Raw genomic sequence first — 15617 nt, forward strand, 5'->3', positions numbered from 1 at the left:
CTGCCCAACACCTCAACAACGCGAAAAACAGGGGATACAGGCTCTTAGGTACCGATTCGTTGTAGACAAGGCCAATGGAGGTGGATAGTGCGTCGCTCTGGATATTTTAGCTCGTTCTGTGTACAATACAGTGGCCCTTTTGGCGCCCTGTGTCTCTTTAAAAGTGTATAGGATGAGAAGAAGGGCGGTCCAATGATGGGATTGTTATTAGAACGATGGCGAAATGGGTAAAACCTGGAATACCATACGTACAATCCTATGGGGCGAGGTGGAGGATAGGAACAGACAGGTCGAGGTCGAGGATCCAGATCATGTTGCTTACTCGGAGACCATGACGTGAGGCGAAGGTAAGCGGTTGTATAGTATACTATGTAGTTGGCATATAATTGAACAGATCAGAGGAGGATTGACGGGGCCACCATGGGCGAGAGATGCGACGTGGTTGGATCCGAAGAAATAACGGCCAGAAGCAATTACGCTGTCGGTGTTACACGATGGAGAAAGGGCGTTTGAAGGACCACGGACACTTGTTATTTACCCATCTTCACGTCCAGGGATTATGCAGCCGAACCTACTACCACTACCATCTATGGCTAGGAAGGTACGGTAGTCTGGGGATGACACAACACTAACACTCTTCCAGAATAAAGTGTGAAATATATCGTTGGCCAATTCAGTGAATCCATTTTAAGAAATTCTTTAAAAGGAGCACCCCCTCACCCATTTCCCCATTATTTCCAAAAAAAAAAAAGAAAAAGAAGTACAAAACATAACCCGCCATTCACTCGAAAGGCATATATCACACTTCCTCCATCTTTCTTCAAAACTACTTCTTCCCCTTCTTTCTCTCACAACCTCACAATCCCACGGCCGTACAATCTCACAATCACATAATCTCACAATCTCACAATCTCATAGCCTCACAACCTCACTTACTGAAGCACCACAACTGAACAAACCGCAATGGGCGCCGCTCACTCCTCTTCGCGCTCTGGTACCGCACACGGCAACCACAGCTATAGCGCATTCAGCTCGTCTCATAAGGGACGCCGCTCCCTCTCCAAAGACAATCTCCACAATCATCGCTGCAACACACAGCTCCACTATCCCATCCCCAACAACAGCGGCAGTGCTCTCCACCACAACAACTACCTTCAACCGCCTTCCTCGCCCGCATACAAATGTCACGGCCGTTCTCAACACAGCAAAAACCATGCACCACACCATGGTTCATATTCTCCACCATCGAGCCATACTTCACACTCATCCTCGTTGCAGAAGGCATTTGGTCGACGGAGATCATCGAACCAGACGGTCGAATCACTACCCTCGAGTCTGGGCTCAAATGTTACTTCGTCGTATTCTGGAGAGAGTAGCGCAGGAGGACCTTTCGAGGAGCGCGAATTCCGATGGCTGCATGGCCGGCGGTACCATAACACGGATAGCCTGTACATGTTGCCGAACGACACTGAGGAGATTGATAGGTAAGGCACTGAGCGTTTATTTGGCGTTTTGAATCGGGAAGAGGGAATCGGGTGCCGAGGGGGTGGATCGGCGACCTGTGATTCGTCACTGTTCTCGGATAGATAGACAAGTGGGTACGTTTTGAAATTGGTGGAATCTTAGTCCTCTCCATCCACGACCGCACCATGAATCTCTCGACCGCCAGGCCGATTGCCCTGGTATCGCCACCACAACGAACCACACAAAGACCTCCTCCCCCTTCGATCGACATCTTGCTGCATTCGGACCCACTTTCGGGGGGGGCGGAAGCGGACTCTGTTCCTAAAAACAAAATACAGTTTAATACAACTCCACCAAACCGGAACAGGGGCCAAAGCCAAAAAAAATACAAGTTGCTGTTCATGTTTATGTCCAGCAATGGCACAGAGAGCATTAAGAGCCAATGTTGGGAAGAGGAGGGCTCAGGGGGCGACCTTGCATCGATCCACATTATCTCTTCGGACAAATGTTCGAGATAATGGAAATATCTCTCATGGTTGGGATTAGCGTCAGCAAACAATACCAAATGTATCTGTGTTCTAATCTGCTCTCTCAACTCCTATTGGAACGATCTTTATTATCATTTCATCGTTAGATTGCATCTGCAGCACTACATCTTCAAGATGCTCATGGGCAACAAGAACATTCATGTGCCCTTTCCCAAGGAGAACGGCCGCATCATCGACCTCGGCTGTGGCCCTGCCACCTGGACCATGGTATGTTATTCTCTCACTCTATCTCTCCATCCTCCGACCTTTCCACTTTTTTTTTTCCACCCCTTGGGCACGACATCATGATATCAACGTCGACTCATGCGAGCATTTGACCTTGTACAACACTCTCGGAAGCAAATCCGACCTACCCTCGTTTTATTTTTTATTTTTTTATTGGCTCTACATGTGGATGGGTATGCATGCATTTATTGCTTGCACGTCCCCGGGAGCGTCCTTGGGAAACAAGAACGTGTCGTCCATCTGTTTGTTTGCGTGTTTGCATTTTTTCGAATCGACCACTGGTTTTGCCTATCTCTTTATCCTGGCGATCATGCTTTTCATGCATACACATCATGACCCATTTGCGCTCGTACATGGTACCACTGCCAATGCACTTTTTCACGCAATAATACGTTATGACTCGCACACACGAGCAAAAATGGCGGGGTACATTCGTAAAAGGCATTTACTCCTTGAGGGGGTTTTTTGGAGGGGGCTCATGTCCTCCCCTCCCCTTTTCAACTCTTCTGGCCCATGCGTATGCAGGCAGTTCCTCCTTATTTTTTCTTTCTTTTAATGATCTCATGCCCATATGGGCGAGTGTTTGGAATGTTCTAAAACATTATTCGCCCTGTGAAAAAAAAAAAAAAAAAAAAAAACACTTGCCATCATGTGCTAACGCGCTTCGTTTTCTCTATGTTTCTATTCTTCCTCCTTTAGGACATGGCCACTGAGCTGACATCGGTTAACTTTATTGGGGTGGACATCTCACCGATCTTCCCTACGGCAATCCATCCTCGAAACTGCTCTTTTTACCGCGAGAACATCCTCCGCGGAATCTCCCAGCCCTCCAACACCTTCGATGTGGTCTACCAACGAAACGTCGCCCCCGGATTCACAGTCGAGAACTGGCAACAGGCCCTCGATGAGACCTACCGACTCCTCAAACCTGGCGGATGGTTCGAGAGCGTCGAATCCGATGTGACCGTCCAGGATGGTGGACCGTACACAAAGATGTGCTTTGAGCTCATGCAGTTTTCGATGATCTCAAGGAACGTGGACACATCGGTGGTGAAGATATTGGATGGGATGATGGCCAAAGCCGGGTTCGTGGATATCCAGGTGAAGGAGTACTGTGTGCCGCTCGGAGAATGGGGCGGCAAGATGGGACAGTTGTGGAAACAGAACTTGGCGGCCATTCTGGAGACCGTGAAGCCAAATCTGGTGAAGACGGGGAAGGTTGAGGAGGCACAGGTGGCGGAGATGGTGCATACAGCCATGGAGAAGGAGATGAAGGAGTTCCGATCATATCAGACAATATATGTTACCTTTGGACGGAAACCAATTTCATGACAACCCCCTATAACGAACAAATGATGAAAATAAACAACCTGTACATACTTTATCTTTTCATTCTGTGTGGGATGGAATGAACTAGAGTCTAGGGATTAGGGATGACGTTGGTCTATGGAGCTAGGGCTCTCCGATCTGGACGACGAGTCCGGTTGTGTCGACAGTCGCCTCCCAGGCCCACATCAGATCGTCCTTGACATTGATATCATCGGCGTGGTAACGGTGGTAGGTCTCGTTGGCCAGGGCGTTCTTGACGGTCGCAAGGACACTGTCACGATCGAGGTCTGGCTTCAGGAGTACGGCCAAGAACCCACCTCCGCCCGCGCCGGCCAAAGAGGCTCCTTCGATGTAGGGATCGAAATGTTTGAGAAGTAGCTTGACGACTGGAGGGTCTTCGAGCGAAGTGTTGGAGAGAAGACACTTGTGGGCGAAGTAGCGTTTCATCACTTCGCCTACATCTTGCATATTTCCTATTGAAAGATGTGAGGGAAGTGAGGAGAAAGCGCGTCTTGGACCGGTTGGCGAAGGGTTTGGGGCGAAGCAAAGTAAATGAACGTGGACAGAGTCGCGTTTGATTCAACTTGCCTTCGATGAGCGCACGCTCGCACTGAGACGCTTCCTGGACAAGCCGATGCATGGTCTCAACAACAACTGGCTCCTGGCCAGCCCAGTTCATGAGGACAGTTTGGAGCAAGTTCTTGGCGAGTCGGGTCTGGCCCGTGTAGATGAGCAGGAGTCTTGAGTCGAAGTTCTTGATGAACGAGTCTGACAGATCAATAACGTTCGTCTTGATCTGTCCTTGCACATATGCCCATTGTGTGGTTTCAGTAATCGTGTAATCGTGTATGTAAAATTTGACCGCTTTATGTGGGCAGAGATGATGAAGGGAGGCAAAGAGGTACCTGAATCGGGAGACCACGTTCGCAGGTCGATACCTTGAATCCTGGTAAAATGCCTCCGACCTGGTCCTGCCATCCTCCACCTATTTTTGGCAGGTAAAACCAACGAGTGATTTTTTAGTTGGCAATCCTTCATGCAGTGGGTCACCTATTCTTGCCTTGACCTGTTCGTCAGAAAGCTTCTTCCATTGTAAATCCCGTACCAGTGTTCATCATCTGCTCGACATCCAGGGTCAGGTAAATCAGGTCATCCATGGTATACGCCTCACCCTTCAGGGTCTTCAGCACCGCCAAAATCACCGCCGCTAAAATGCTGCTCGTGCCCATCCCTAGACGTGCGATAGTTTTCAAACGGCGTAAGTAAAATCCAATTCAGTTCACAATTACCACGCAGTCCCCCCCCCCTCTCCCCCCCGCATCGCATCGCACCTCATCGCTCTCACGCTCCCTTATTTTCGAATTGCAACCCACCAGAACCAAGGGGCAAGGTCGATCGGATGACGAGTTCGAGGCCGCCTCCGGAATGCTTCAAGGCCTCAGCGATGGTCTTGAAGGGCACATCGTCGTGTCGTTTGGGCGTGATGCCCAAGATCCCCGAGGCGACGATACAGGCCTTGAGGAGCGCGCCCGGGACGAGAGGGTCGGCGTGGTCCCGGATCTGGTCCAGGGAATGAAAATGCTCTGGAGGAATATCTGGGTCGTAAGAGAGAGAGAGGACAAGTCTATGTGTGTATGAGATCGAAAATGGGGGGTAATAGCTGTGAGATCAATTGGGCATCTTTGAAGTACTTTGGTTTGCATGAATAGAGAGCTGTTTTTTGGCGTTACGCTTCTGTACGCCGAGCCTTGACGGTGTACGGCGCCTAATTATGCACAAAGTACGGATTTTTAGTCCGAAGCAACTTGACAATTGGCCAACGTAAATGAATAGACAGAAGTGAAGGAACGTACGCGGTCGTTGATCTTCACAGCCACGTTGACGACCTTGCCACCGTGTTCGTGTCTAGGGTATTCAAAGGAGAACCGGACAGAAATAACATTCAAGGTCAGCACTGCCTTCTAAGAGCTAGGAACGCTACAGTGTCCTACTTAAAATTTAACGCGCGTTTTTTTTTCCCTCTATTTATGCTTCTCCGAAAGAAAAACCGGGGTTACGCGTACGTGATAGGGGTGGTGTCTGTCCATCCTCCCGCGAGGTCGATCCTTGCGGGGGCCGAAGCAGAGACATATGTCCCCCGGGGCACCATAGGCGGTCCTTGAGTGGGCAATTGGTGTCTCAGTGGGTGTTTTGCAAGCGCTTCTGTGGTGCTGTCAAAATTCTTGAGATTGCTTCGGTCCTGTGGTAGGAGGTCTGCGGGTGGTATCATGGTGTGAGATCCCGGGGCACTAGCGGTACTGAGCATGGGTCAAGCTGAAAATTTCAAGTGAGGTGAGGTTGCTGGGTGAGGGCGGTTTCTGAGTAATGGATGAAAGATGAATGAGAGAGAAAAGAGAGAAACGGGAAGAAAAGAGATGGCACACTGGTTAGGCTCGCTCTCATGAAGAGGCAGGACGAATGAAGAAAAGTACTGGTCTTATGCGATTCTGTAGGGCGAGGTCTCTCTTTCCAAGCAAGCTGAGTGGTCTGAGCTGTTAGCTGAGAGTTATTTTGACTACGACGACTACAAGAACAAGATCATACAGAAATACGCAATCGCTAGTGCTGCAGGGGCGGTACCACCAAGCTAGTGGCGAAATCCTGTTTGGCCAATGCGTATTTGTGAGCTGGACTTTCTATGCGGGTCGTTCAGTCTGTGACAGGGGCAATATCCAACTGCACACGCTGCTTGTTACTCCACTATGTGTTTACAGCTGGGCAGAAGGGCTTCTCCCTGGTCATGTACGTGTGTGGTTGCTGCCTCACTGCAGCAGTCCAGAACCTTTTTTGGGCTGCGAGACCTGGCTGGCCAATAGGGTGGCGATGACCCCCGATGGCGTTGTTTCCCACCGGTTCGAAAATGGAAATCGACCCTCGAATAAATACGAACAGGGCCCTTCTCCTGAACACCCTCCCTGTCTCTCTCGCTTCCATCATCCCCTCCCCCTCCTTCCGCCTCTGTCCATCAAAAGATCCTCCATTCTTTTGTTCGGCCCCACTCTCCTCTCGTAAACCCACCAGCCTTCATCCACGGGGGAGAAAGAGCATCAATCCTCCAGAGCACAACCAACACCTCCACTCGCTTTTTACCCGCCCTTTTTTATTCTTATCCCAACCCCATTTGCTCTCCCTCACTAGACCCTAACAGACAGGCACTCTAGTTGAACATTTCCTTGGCCGTCTCCAGCAGCTTTCTTTCTTTTCCATCTTTATTCGCCATGGCTTACTTCTACCTTACCTCCGGAGGCCACGTTGGCCGTGAAGTCGATTGATCAATCGCGGGAAAAGCACACACTCATCCTTGAACCAGTCCCTCTCCCGCGATAACCCCTCCCCCACCATCTCACACTATTCCACACTCCATAACAAAACAAAAAAAAAACGAAAAACAACTATATCCCCAATCCTTCACAAACGACTTCCTAGCCTTCCGACATATCCTCGACAACCCTTTACTACTATTCTTTTCTTTAACATCCCAGCGCCTTCAATTGCTTCCATTAGTCTTTGCCCTTCTTATCCCATTATTTTTCTATCTCTGGTTCGTTGCCATATCGGGTCTCCGGAACCTTCTTTCTTATTTCTCTTATCGAGTGAACCTTGCCTCTTGGTCACATTTTCATTTTGCACAAGTGCACACAAACCCCAAAAAAGAAAAAAAAAATGTTTGCCACCAACTCCCACGCGACAAACGCATCCAATGCGCCCTCGAATGCGCCAGGGCTCAACACCTGGCTTCAGGACGTCCTCGACTACTCCTCCTTCTCAGATGACGCTCACTCACCCGTCCTCCCCATCGAATCCTTCGACCCCTCTTCTGCCTTCTCCTTCCCCGACTTCTCGATGCCCCTGACTATCTCTCCGGCCCAACAAGAATTCCAGGACATGTCGTTGTCACCGACCTTCCAGCCCCTCCCGACAACCTCTCGCGCCGACATTGGTCTCTTCAATGGCGAAACTGCGCGTCAAGCTGCTTTACTCCATGCTTACCTCGCTGCTCAGGGACAGAGCATCGGCATTCCTCAGCAGTGGATGGCCCCAGCAATGACACTCCCCACCACTGAGCCCCAGCAGATGCAGGGAGAGGAGCAGCAGAAGCAGCAGGAACAGGAGGAGCAGAGACAGCACATGGCTAGGATTCAGCGCTCAGATGCCGAGAATCTGGCGCGGTACCTTGCTCAGACCCAACAGCAGATCAAACAGGAGAGCTCGTCTGAGACCGCGATGGAATACGATTCAGTGTCGGTGCCCCATTCGCCCTCTCCTTCGTCCTCCACCGCGTCTGAGGCCGGCGACAAGAGCCCCTCGACTTCTCCGACGCTTGCGGAGCGCTCGCTCAGCCCTGAGACTCCCTCTGGATCGAATGCCGATATGGCTGGCAAGACGGGATCTTCCTCAGCCAAGTCATCCTCACGTCAGCTCGAGTGCTTTAATTGCAAGGTGACACAGACCCCGCTTTGGCGTCGAACCCCTGACCGCAAGCACTCGTTGTGTAATGCTTGTGGGCTGTACTTTAAGCAGTATGGAGCCCATCGACCATTGAACGCCCGACACAAGTTACCGACGGTGCTGGCGAGTTTGGGTACCTTGCCCTATGCGCGTCCTACATCTGGTCAGTCCAGTCGCGGTCCTTCTCCGGGACCCTCGAGTCCGACTAGCCCCTTGGTCGCTCAAGACTCATCTTCGTCTGCGTCTTCGTCTTCGGATAGCGACTCGGATTCGAGCCATGGCCATGATCTCACAAGTGTATTCCCTGATCTGACAGCATTATATACCCAGGCGTTGCTTCCACCCTCACCCGTAAAAAAGGTCTCGCCACCGTTGATGACGGCAAAACAGGGTATCCAGTGCAAGAACTGCTTACAGACACAGACGCCGTTGTGGAGGAAGAACGATGCTGGGGAGCCGATCTGTAATGCGTGCGGACTTTATGCAAAGCTGCACCATCGGGATCGGCCGGTGACGATGCGGAAGGCAAAGATCTCGAGGAGGAGGAGAGATTGGGGAGGGAACCTTGCGCATAGAGCACAGGCCCAGGCCCAGGCTTTGGCGGCTGCACATGTGCAGGCTTTGACGCAGGCACAGAAGAGTGTTGTTGAGGAGCAGGCGGATGCAGCGGCGACGATTGTGGAGGAGATGAGTGGAAAGGCGATGGGTCGATCGTCCATGGCGGTTGCTAGCGACAGCGAGGATGAGACACTTCAGCGGCAACAGCAGTCAGTCCAGAGCTTTGCTTCATCGGCTGCCGTTGCTGCGCCGGCTCCTGTGCCCGTTCCGTCGTCGTCGGTTGCACAGAGTTTGTCCAACAATTTGATCCTGGACGAGCACAAGTTTGCGGATGTGGTTGGGTTGATGAACGCGCATCAGATGAATCGGTTCTTGTCGATCTTGGAGAGCCGATGTGGTGTGTTACGAGAGAGGTTGTTGGCGAGTACGGAGGCGTCGACTCAGCAGCATTATCGTCATCAACAACAACAACAACAACAACAACAACAACAACAACAACAACAGCAACAGCAACAGCAGGCGATTCAGGACCTGTTGTTTTAAGTGGCATTTATTTTCTTAATTTTTTTTTTGTGTACAGGTTGATGTATAATGTAGTAATATGAAATCGATAAAAGATATATTGAAAAAAGAAATGGTGAAGGCTGTGAATCTAAGCGCGATATCACTTGGGCGCAGACGACCTGAACGGCCTTAAAAAAAAAAAAGGAAAAAGATACGGTCGTTGTTCTACGCGTTATCTTGGGACTTGGCTGTTAATAGGTTCACCAGGTTATCCTGCAACGATTCAAGCTGCGCTGCCATTTGCTCCTTTAATTGTGTCCCCAGTAATTCCTTCAGTTGTATTGCCAGCTGCTCCCTCAGCTGCAATGCCAATTGCTCCTTCAGTTGCAATGTTAATTGTTCCCTCAACTGCACTGTCAGTTCCTCTTTCAGTTGTACTGCCAAGTGCTCCTTCAGCTGTACCGTCAATAGTTCCTTCAACATGTCCTCCTGCCCTTCCCCCACTCTTTCCTTCACTCTTTCCTTCACCCTCCCCCTTAAAAACCTACTCCTCTGAATTCTTGCGTCCAAGTCGTCTTCATCTGCTCCCCGTGGCATCTCTATATCCTCTTTGGATGATGTGTTGGCAGTCGCTGCGTCATCTGTTTTGGCTGGACTACTGTCACCCTGAGAATGAGGAGTTGTAATTGTTGCGTCAGCAGAGGCAGAGGCAGAGGCAGAGGCGGCATCAGAAGCAGCCGCAGCTGCAGCTGCGGTGGTGGAGGACGTCTGCCCAAACAGCTTTCGCAAAGAACCAGAGCTCTTGTTACTGTTCTCAAGATACTTCTCCTCGTAGGCCTTCACCTGCTGAGGCGTTGCTGAGTAGTATATCTCGTCCGGAAACCAGTCGTGGGCCTCTCTAAAGCCTTTGTTACAGAAATGGGAAAAGAAAAAAAAAAGGACAGGAAAGAAAGCCCCCTCCCCATTTTGAACTTGTGAGGACAAGCACATGTCTATATGTTTGTGTGCAAGAAAGTATTGTTTGAGAAATGTATGTACCTGGGATATGAAAAGTCATATTCTCAGCACTCTCGATGTATCTTAGCTTGTTCTTGAGCCAAACCAGTTGCCATGATTCGTCACCGGTGGTGAACGCAACATTAATCAACGCTACAAGTATCAAAGACAAGCATGTTTTCTTCTTTTGTTAGGAGAGTCATGGCATGGAGCGGAGAGCAAGCACTGTTCGGAACCAAAATGAGGCGCTTCTTCTTACCAATGAGGACATTCATCATGAGGATTCCGGTGAAGAAAAGGTTGACGACCATCAGTAAAAGGAACCCGTAATTATCAGAGACGAAAAGGCTGGAGACAGGATCATATCGGCCTCCCTTTATACAAATATATATATTAAAAAAATAAAAAAAACGCGTCAAGAAAGAGAATTAGAAAAGGAACAACTATCGCATGAGCGCCTAAGCATGTCCCGCATCAAAAACATATTACAGCGAAACAAATTGTTTCGGACCAAAAAAAATATAGGCTTACCATGAAATAGAAGGTTGCCACCATGGCTTTGAAGAATTGCTGCGGAAATTCGGGCTCCAGGTCAGTACAGACATTGATGGGACATGCCCAGAGGAGGTGAAGGATCGCGGTCGTGAACATGATGATTCCTGCGGCAAAAATAAGGAAGAAGACACGGATCTGAATGATGGTCTGTATGATAATGGTCACGAAGTGGCAGACCATCTTGCTGACCCGGAGCTCGAAGAGCTGATATCGCAGTAGTATTTAAGAGAAAAGAGAGAGGGGAAGACATGTCAGCCGTCAATACCATCCGTCAGTACTGTGGAAAAAATCCGACTGACAATGTGTACATCCTGCACTGGAGAATGAACGTCGAACGACTTACACAATGAAGAAAAATGAAAACCACCGAGAAGCTGAGGAGCGCCACGTTACTACGGTCAGAAGTAAGAACATCTTCCTCCGCAGGGTCCGTAGGTTGTGTATTCCTGTGCCGAATGGTCAATAGCTGAGTGATGCTCCCAGCCAAGGGAAGTCCATAGGTCACAAGGTCGACATAGTTGTATATCGATCTACAATGAACTCAGGCGCTCGTCAGCAAGGACCTAGGGCCGAAGTACAATGTTTCCGCGCATAGATAGACTTCCCACGGCTATTTAAATGTACCCTACGGCCTACCTGAAATAGCGTTTCCAGTTCTGAAAGCATTGTATCAATTCGAGCCATAGAAATAAACAAGAAAAGACGACGATGGCCCAAAAGACGCCCACGAGTGACTGATTGTGGTCCCTGTAAACCTGAGCGAACACGACGGCGAGTACCAACAAGTAGAAACAGCACTGGAGAGCAAATCGTCCCAGCCAGTACTTGAAGCCGATAGTGTTCCTACGCGGTTGGACGATCGATTGTTAATTAAGATAGCCGAATATGCAAGATAACACGAAGAAGAGGAGTCGTACAAACGCATCGATCCCTACCACTTGTACTCGATCAGGGCTGCGATGGCAGGGTTATCGAATGCCACCAGTGGGAAGTTATGGCACACAATAATAACCCCGCTTTTCGGCTTACACTTGTGCCATACCATGTAGGCAAGAGCATGAATCCATGATTGCGAAACCTGAATGTTTGCGGCTTCCGGTCGGATAGGATTCAGACTCAAGTTGAGATTGCGGCTATTGATCCATAGCAGATCGAATGGTGCTACAAACAGCTCCTGTGTGAAGCTATCATTAATTGGATTGTGGTTCAGTTGGGCCGTCAACTGAAGTACCGGGTTCTTGCATTGGTGCAGAGGTGTCGCGTTGGGTCTCCAGAAGCGCAGTCGAAAGTTCGGAGCATGAACGACTTTGTGGTGGTCGAGGATGAAAGATCGGCTCTTAACTGGAAGGTAGGCAAGTTTCCGGAGGATTTGCAGACCTATTTCAGTATGGCTTCCGGTCCTGTCAATCCGTCTGTGAAGACTGTGTCTAAGCGGCAAAAGGAAATGAAGGACCCTCTCATCTCTGACCTGGCGGATGCAGTAATCGGTGATGATATCGGCAAAGGCCATCGCCTTTGGCTCCTTGTCAGCGGTGCCGTCAATCATCAACAGTGGCCCGCATGCTTGAAAAAGACCTTCTCCAGGGACCCATCGTCCAAAAAGCGATCCAAGTAATGCTGATACCAAATCCTCGTACAGCTCCATCATTTTAGGTGCCCACAATCCGCAGATGATAGTCAGTCCGATAGCCTCTGGCATCTCAAAATCGAGAGGGTCATTGATATATCTACCGACGTATTGGAGTATCGCTTTCCTGCAACAGTCGTCGGCGTCCTTAAAAAGCATCGCAAGGCAGTCAACTGTCAAAGGAAAAATCCTGTGATCTTTTCGATAAAACTCAAGCTCAGCGCTTAGCCGGATGATTTTCTGGGGCAATATCTGGCCCTTTTCGTCATAGCACAGCTTACGAGCATAGAGTCGCCGATGAGAGCAGACTCTCCACAAGGTCTTTTCCCTGTTTGTTAAAATATCCCAGTTATCTCGGCCCAAGGTGCAGGCCAGCTCCAACGTTAAGTCGCCGTCCATGCTCGCCGGCAGTGTCCATACCATGAAAAACGTTGATGTGGCAATCACAAGGCGTGGAGGGTTATCCATGATAGCCGCAAACATGTTTTTTAGCCAGCCATCGGGATCATGGACCGATGGGATGACCTTTCTCAGATGCGACTGCCCGCGTCTATGCGATATTTCCAAGGCGACGGATGCTGATGCATAGTCTTGGTTAGGTGCCTCGGCTGCTGCACACCATACTTTGAATTGCAATCCAGATGTCGTAGTCAACTCAGTGGGGTATCGAGAGAGAGGAAAGAGATCTTGCGGACACTGGTCATCGCAGGCTGGGACAGGACGAGAAAATCGCTGGGAGTATGGCTGTACGAAACGGTTCTCTAGGTGGATGAGATCCAATGTTGCTTCATGCTGAACGAACACCGGTTGGCTCGAACCTGAAGCGCGCGGGACATCGGAAAAAAACGCTGTCGAGCAGGAAAACCAATTCGACAGCGTCATGTCGGCTGTATCCAGGATGAAGCTAATGTTTCCTCGACCAAAGTCCGCGTTAGACGCCCTTGTTTCGCACGCAATCTTGGTATCGTTGCATACAAACCGCAAGGTTAAAAAATATTGATATGGCTTTGGTACTTGGTAGGACTTAAGCCGGATGCCGGTATTGGTGCGGTATGTCGAGATGCAGCCTCCGCTGCATATGGCAATGATAGACCCATCGCTGGAAAGGTCGAAAATGGCAATATTCAAGAACACGCGCGTGTTTTGATACCTCAATCTAGGGAAGAACGAGGTCATCGACCCATCCTCCACATTCCACACTGAGATGATGTCGTTATCGGGAGGAACCCAAGCGAAGCGACTGCCCCGAAGGGCGCGTAGTGGTGACCGTACGATCATGGCATTGAGCTTTTGCATACCCAAGACCTCGAATGCGGGATCCAGTACAGTCTGCGGTAGACTGATAGCGATCGTGCGCAAATGGCTCCACTTTCCGAAGGCGCTGTAAGTGTCGAGAGAAACGCCGTCGAACGTGATAAACAGCTCGTTCCTGGTGTCTTGATCTTGAGTTGCTGAGATATGGAACTTTCCGAACCAATGCAGGTTCTGAAGGCCTTGGCAGTGATGATAGTTTTCTGACGGCGTCAAGGTGGTGGCCCTGCCTTGCTTGTCATCCCGATGGAACTGATAGATAGAAAATGCGCTTTGGTAATCGTTTGGGCGCCGAGTAGTGGAGGCCGATGTGTCTGTTATTGCGACCTGAGAAGCGTCCCAGGAGAGAACCACATCGAATAAGAAGAATATATCTTCACTCAGATCAACAATAGGCACATGGATGTTTGCAGAAGGCTTTGGGTGCAAAAGACGCTGCTCCAAGTCCCAGATATCCAGAAGAAAGCCCGTGTCAGTGGCAGCCAAAGTAGCGACATAAGCTCCATCTCCGGACATTCCGACGTTAGTGACCCGCTTCGGTTGATGCGGACCATCCCTGAGGCAGACATTAAACGACTTCAAATACGGACGATGAACTAGAATAGATGAGTCTATAATGTGGAGGTATACAGCGCTCGTTAATGGACTGAAACCCTCACAGATCTTCTCTGCTATAGTTTTAATCCCATTGAAAGGCGGGGGCGTTACCGCGGACAGCCTGAGATGCAAGAAGTTCCATGAACCTCAAATCGAGACACCCTGGGTCAGTCGTTGGCAAGTCGCTCTCCGAGGTCATTATTCCCATAAACAACAGCACAGAGCGACCGTCGCCCTTGTTCATGAGACGATGATGTAGCTGCAGCCTGACGATCTCCGAACCCGATCCTATGGAACATTGACCAGGAAGGTTGCCAAAAGCAATGTCAGTACATGGATATCCTCCCGATCAGGTCAACTATCTTTCTTTTTCTTTTCTTTTTTATGATCCCTACCCAACAGCTTTTTGACTGAATCCTTGGATATAATCTAGGTGAGGATGATATACGAATAGGGCGCAATGAGTGATTGATTCGATTAAATTCTAAGACCATAGCCAAGGACCTAATCGTGGATTGCACAATTATTTTACCTCGTTCAACTCCATTCGCGGTCCGCCTTCGTGTCCAAAACTGAAAGTAATCGATTCGACGTTGTCTATCTGTAGGTGCTGAGTCGAGATCCCCAGGACTATGTCGTGAAATCCGGGTTCGCAATGCTGCATATCGAAGCGCCACTGTGACGAAGCAAAAAAAGAAAGTAAGCATTCCAAATGCTCAGATGCATAGCCCGACATCTGCCTAAAATTGATTGGACTTACATTTGTGAATGGGGTAGAGGCCGCAACTCTCACAGGTGGGTGTTCACTGAAATCAAGATAGAGGCGAGCGAAATTAGCAGATGGCTACTTGTTCTACGATGTACCGCTACCTTAAACACCGACGTAGGAATCTACCACTGACACCTCGTACTTACTCAAAAGTGCAGAGGAATGTAGGCGCAGCCGATGCCTCGAGAGGGGTGGTATGGCTTGCGTCCACCGAGACAGCGCTGGGTTCCATAAAGTATAACCTGGGCGCTATTTAAAAGCTGTTTAATATCCCAAACCCAGCGAGGAGACCATCAACTTTCCATTCCGTTTTTAATGCCCACAGCACAGAAAAGGTCTCACCAACTTTGGCTTCAGCGGCAATACTTGCTTGTGCATCAGATATGCTTTTTTCGCTGACATTCTCAGAGCTCGGCTGAACAGTTCGTTGCGGGAGGTCTTGATCGGACGAAGTGAGGTTGTTTTTAATCAAATGAGCTTCCATAGAGATATCAGTGCTGGTGTCCTCAGTCGAGGGGTCGTCGATCGGGATGCGGACACTGTGATCCATCTTGTTTTCTACTTGGATATGTCTTGGGACGAAAGTCCAGAAAGTAGGGAAAAGAAAATGGAACGAGGAAAAAAACAAAAATCACAGTTCCGAGGG

General features: G+C 49.6%; 5 protein-coding genes across 5 annotated transcripts; 2 read left to right on the forward strand and 3 right to left on the reverse strand.

Annotated features, from left to right (window-relative positions):
* Positions 1–734: 734 nt before the first annotated feature.
* Positions 735–3613, forward strand: BC939DRAFT_441811 (S-adenosyl-L-methionine-dependent methyltransferase). Its single transcript, XM_051554301.1, has 3 exons — positions 735–1484; positions 2099–2219; positions 2937–3613. The coding sequence occupies exons 1-3, from the start codon at positions 964–966 to the stop codon at positions 3567–3569; spliced, it is 1275 nt and encodes a 424-aa protein (XP_051415491.1). The 5' UTR covers positions 735–963; the 3' UTR covers positions 3570–3613.
* A 1-nt stretch (position 3614) lies between these two features.
* Positions 3615–6117, reverse strand: BC939DRAFT_441815 (ribosomal protein S5 domain 2-type protein). The gene is made up of 8 exons (XM_051554302.1): positions 5630–6117; positions 5420–5471; positions 5297–5331; positions 4940–5190; positions 4672–4797; positions 4472–4551; positions 4155–4362; positions 3615–4039 (listed from the first exon to the last, which is right to left on the reverse strand). The coding sequence occupies exons 1-8, from the start codon at positions 5869–5871 to the stop codon at positions 3690–3692; spliced, it is 1344 nt and encodes a 447-aa protein (XP_051415492.1). The 5' UTR covers positions 5872–6117; the 3' UTR covers positions 3615–3689.
* Positions 6118–7009: 892 nt separating this feature from the next.
* Positions 7010–9259, forward strand: BC939DRAFT_25855 (uncharacterized protein). The gene has a single exon (XM_051551044.1). It carries the CDS (start codon positions 7269–7271, stop codon positions 9153–9155), a length of 1887 nt encoding a protein of 628 aa, XP_051415493.1. The 5' UTR covers positions 7010–7268; the 3' UTR covers positions 9156–9259.
* Position 9260: 1 nt separating this feature from the next.
* Positions 9261–10767, reverse strand: BC939DRAFT_25874 (uncharacterized protein). Its single transcript, XM_051551045.1, has 4 exons — positions 10644–10767; positions 10372–10486; positions 10155–10265; positions 9261–10021 (listed from the first exon to the last, which is right to left on the reverse strand). The coding sequence occupies exons 1-4, from the start codon at positions 10761–10763 to the stop codon at positions 9342–9344; spliced, it is 1026 nt and encodes a 341-aa protein (XP_051415494.1). The 5' UTR covers positions 10764–10767; the 3' UTR covers positions 9261–9341.
* Positions 10768–10916: 149 nt separating this feature from the next.
* BC939DRAFT_441822 (uncharacterized protein) lies at positions 10917–15579 on the reverse strand. Its single transcript, XM_051554303.1, has 9 exons — positions 15314–15579; positions 15118–15220; positions 14963–15008; positions 14735–14878; positions 14598–14631; positions 14314–14490; positions 11603–14216; positions 11304–11510; positions 10917–11197 (listed from the first exon to the last, which is right to left on the reverse strand). Exons 1-9 carry the CDS (start codon positions 15519–15521, stop codon positions 10939–10941), a joined length of 3792 nt encoding a protein of 1263 aa, XP_051415495.1. The 5' UTR covers positions 15522–15579; the 3' UTR covers positions 10917–10938.
* Between the last annotated feature and the right edge of the window lie 38 nt (positions 15580–15617).

The sequence above is a fragment of the Gamsiella multidivaricata genome (assembly GCF_025024155.1).
Source record: "Gamsiella multidivaricata strain RSA 2152 chromosome Unknown BC939scaffold_11, whole genome shotgun sequence".
NCBI classification, from domain to species: Eukaryota; Fungi; Mortierellomycota; class Mortierellomycetes; order Mortierellales; family Mortierellaceae; genus Gamsiella; species Gamsiella multidivaricata.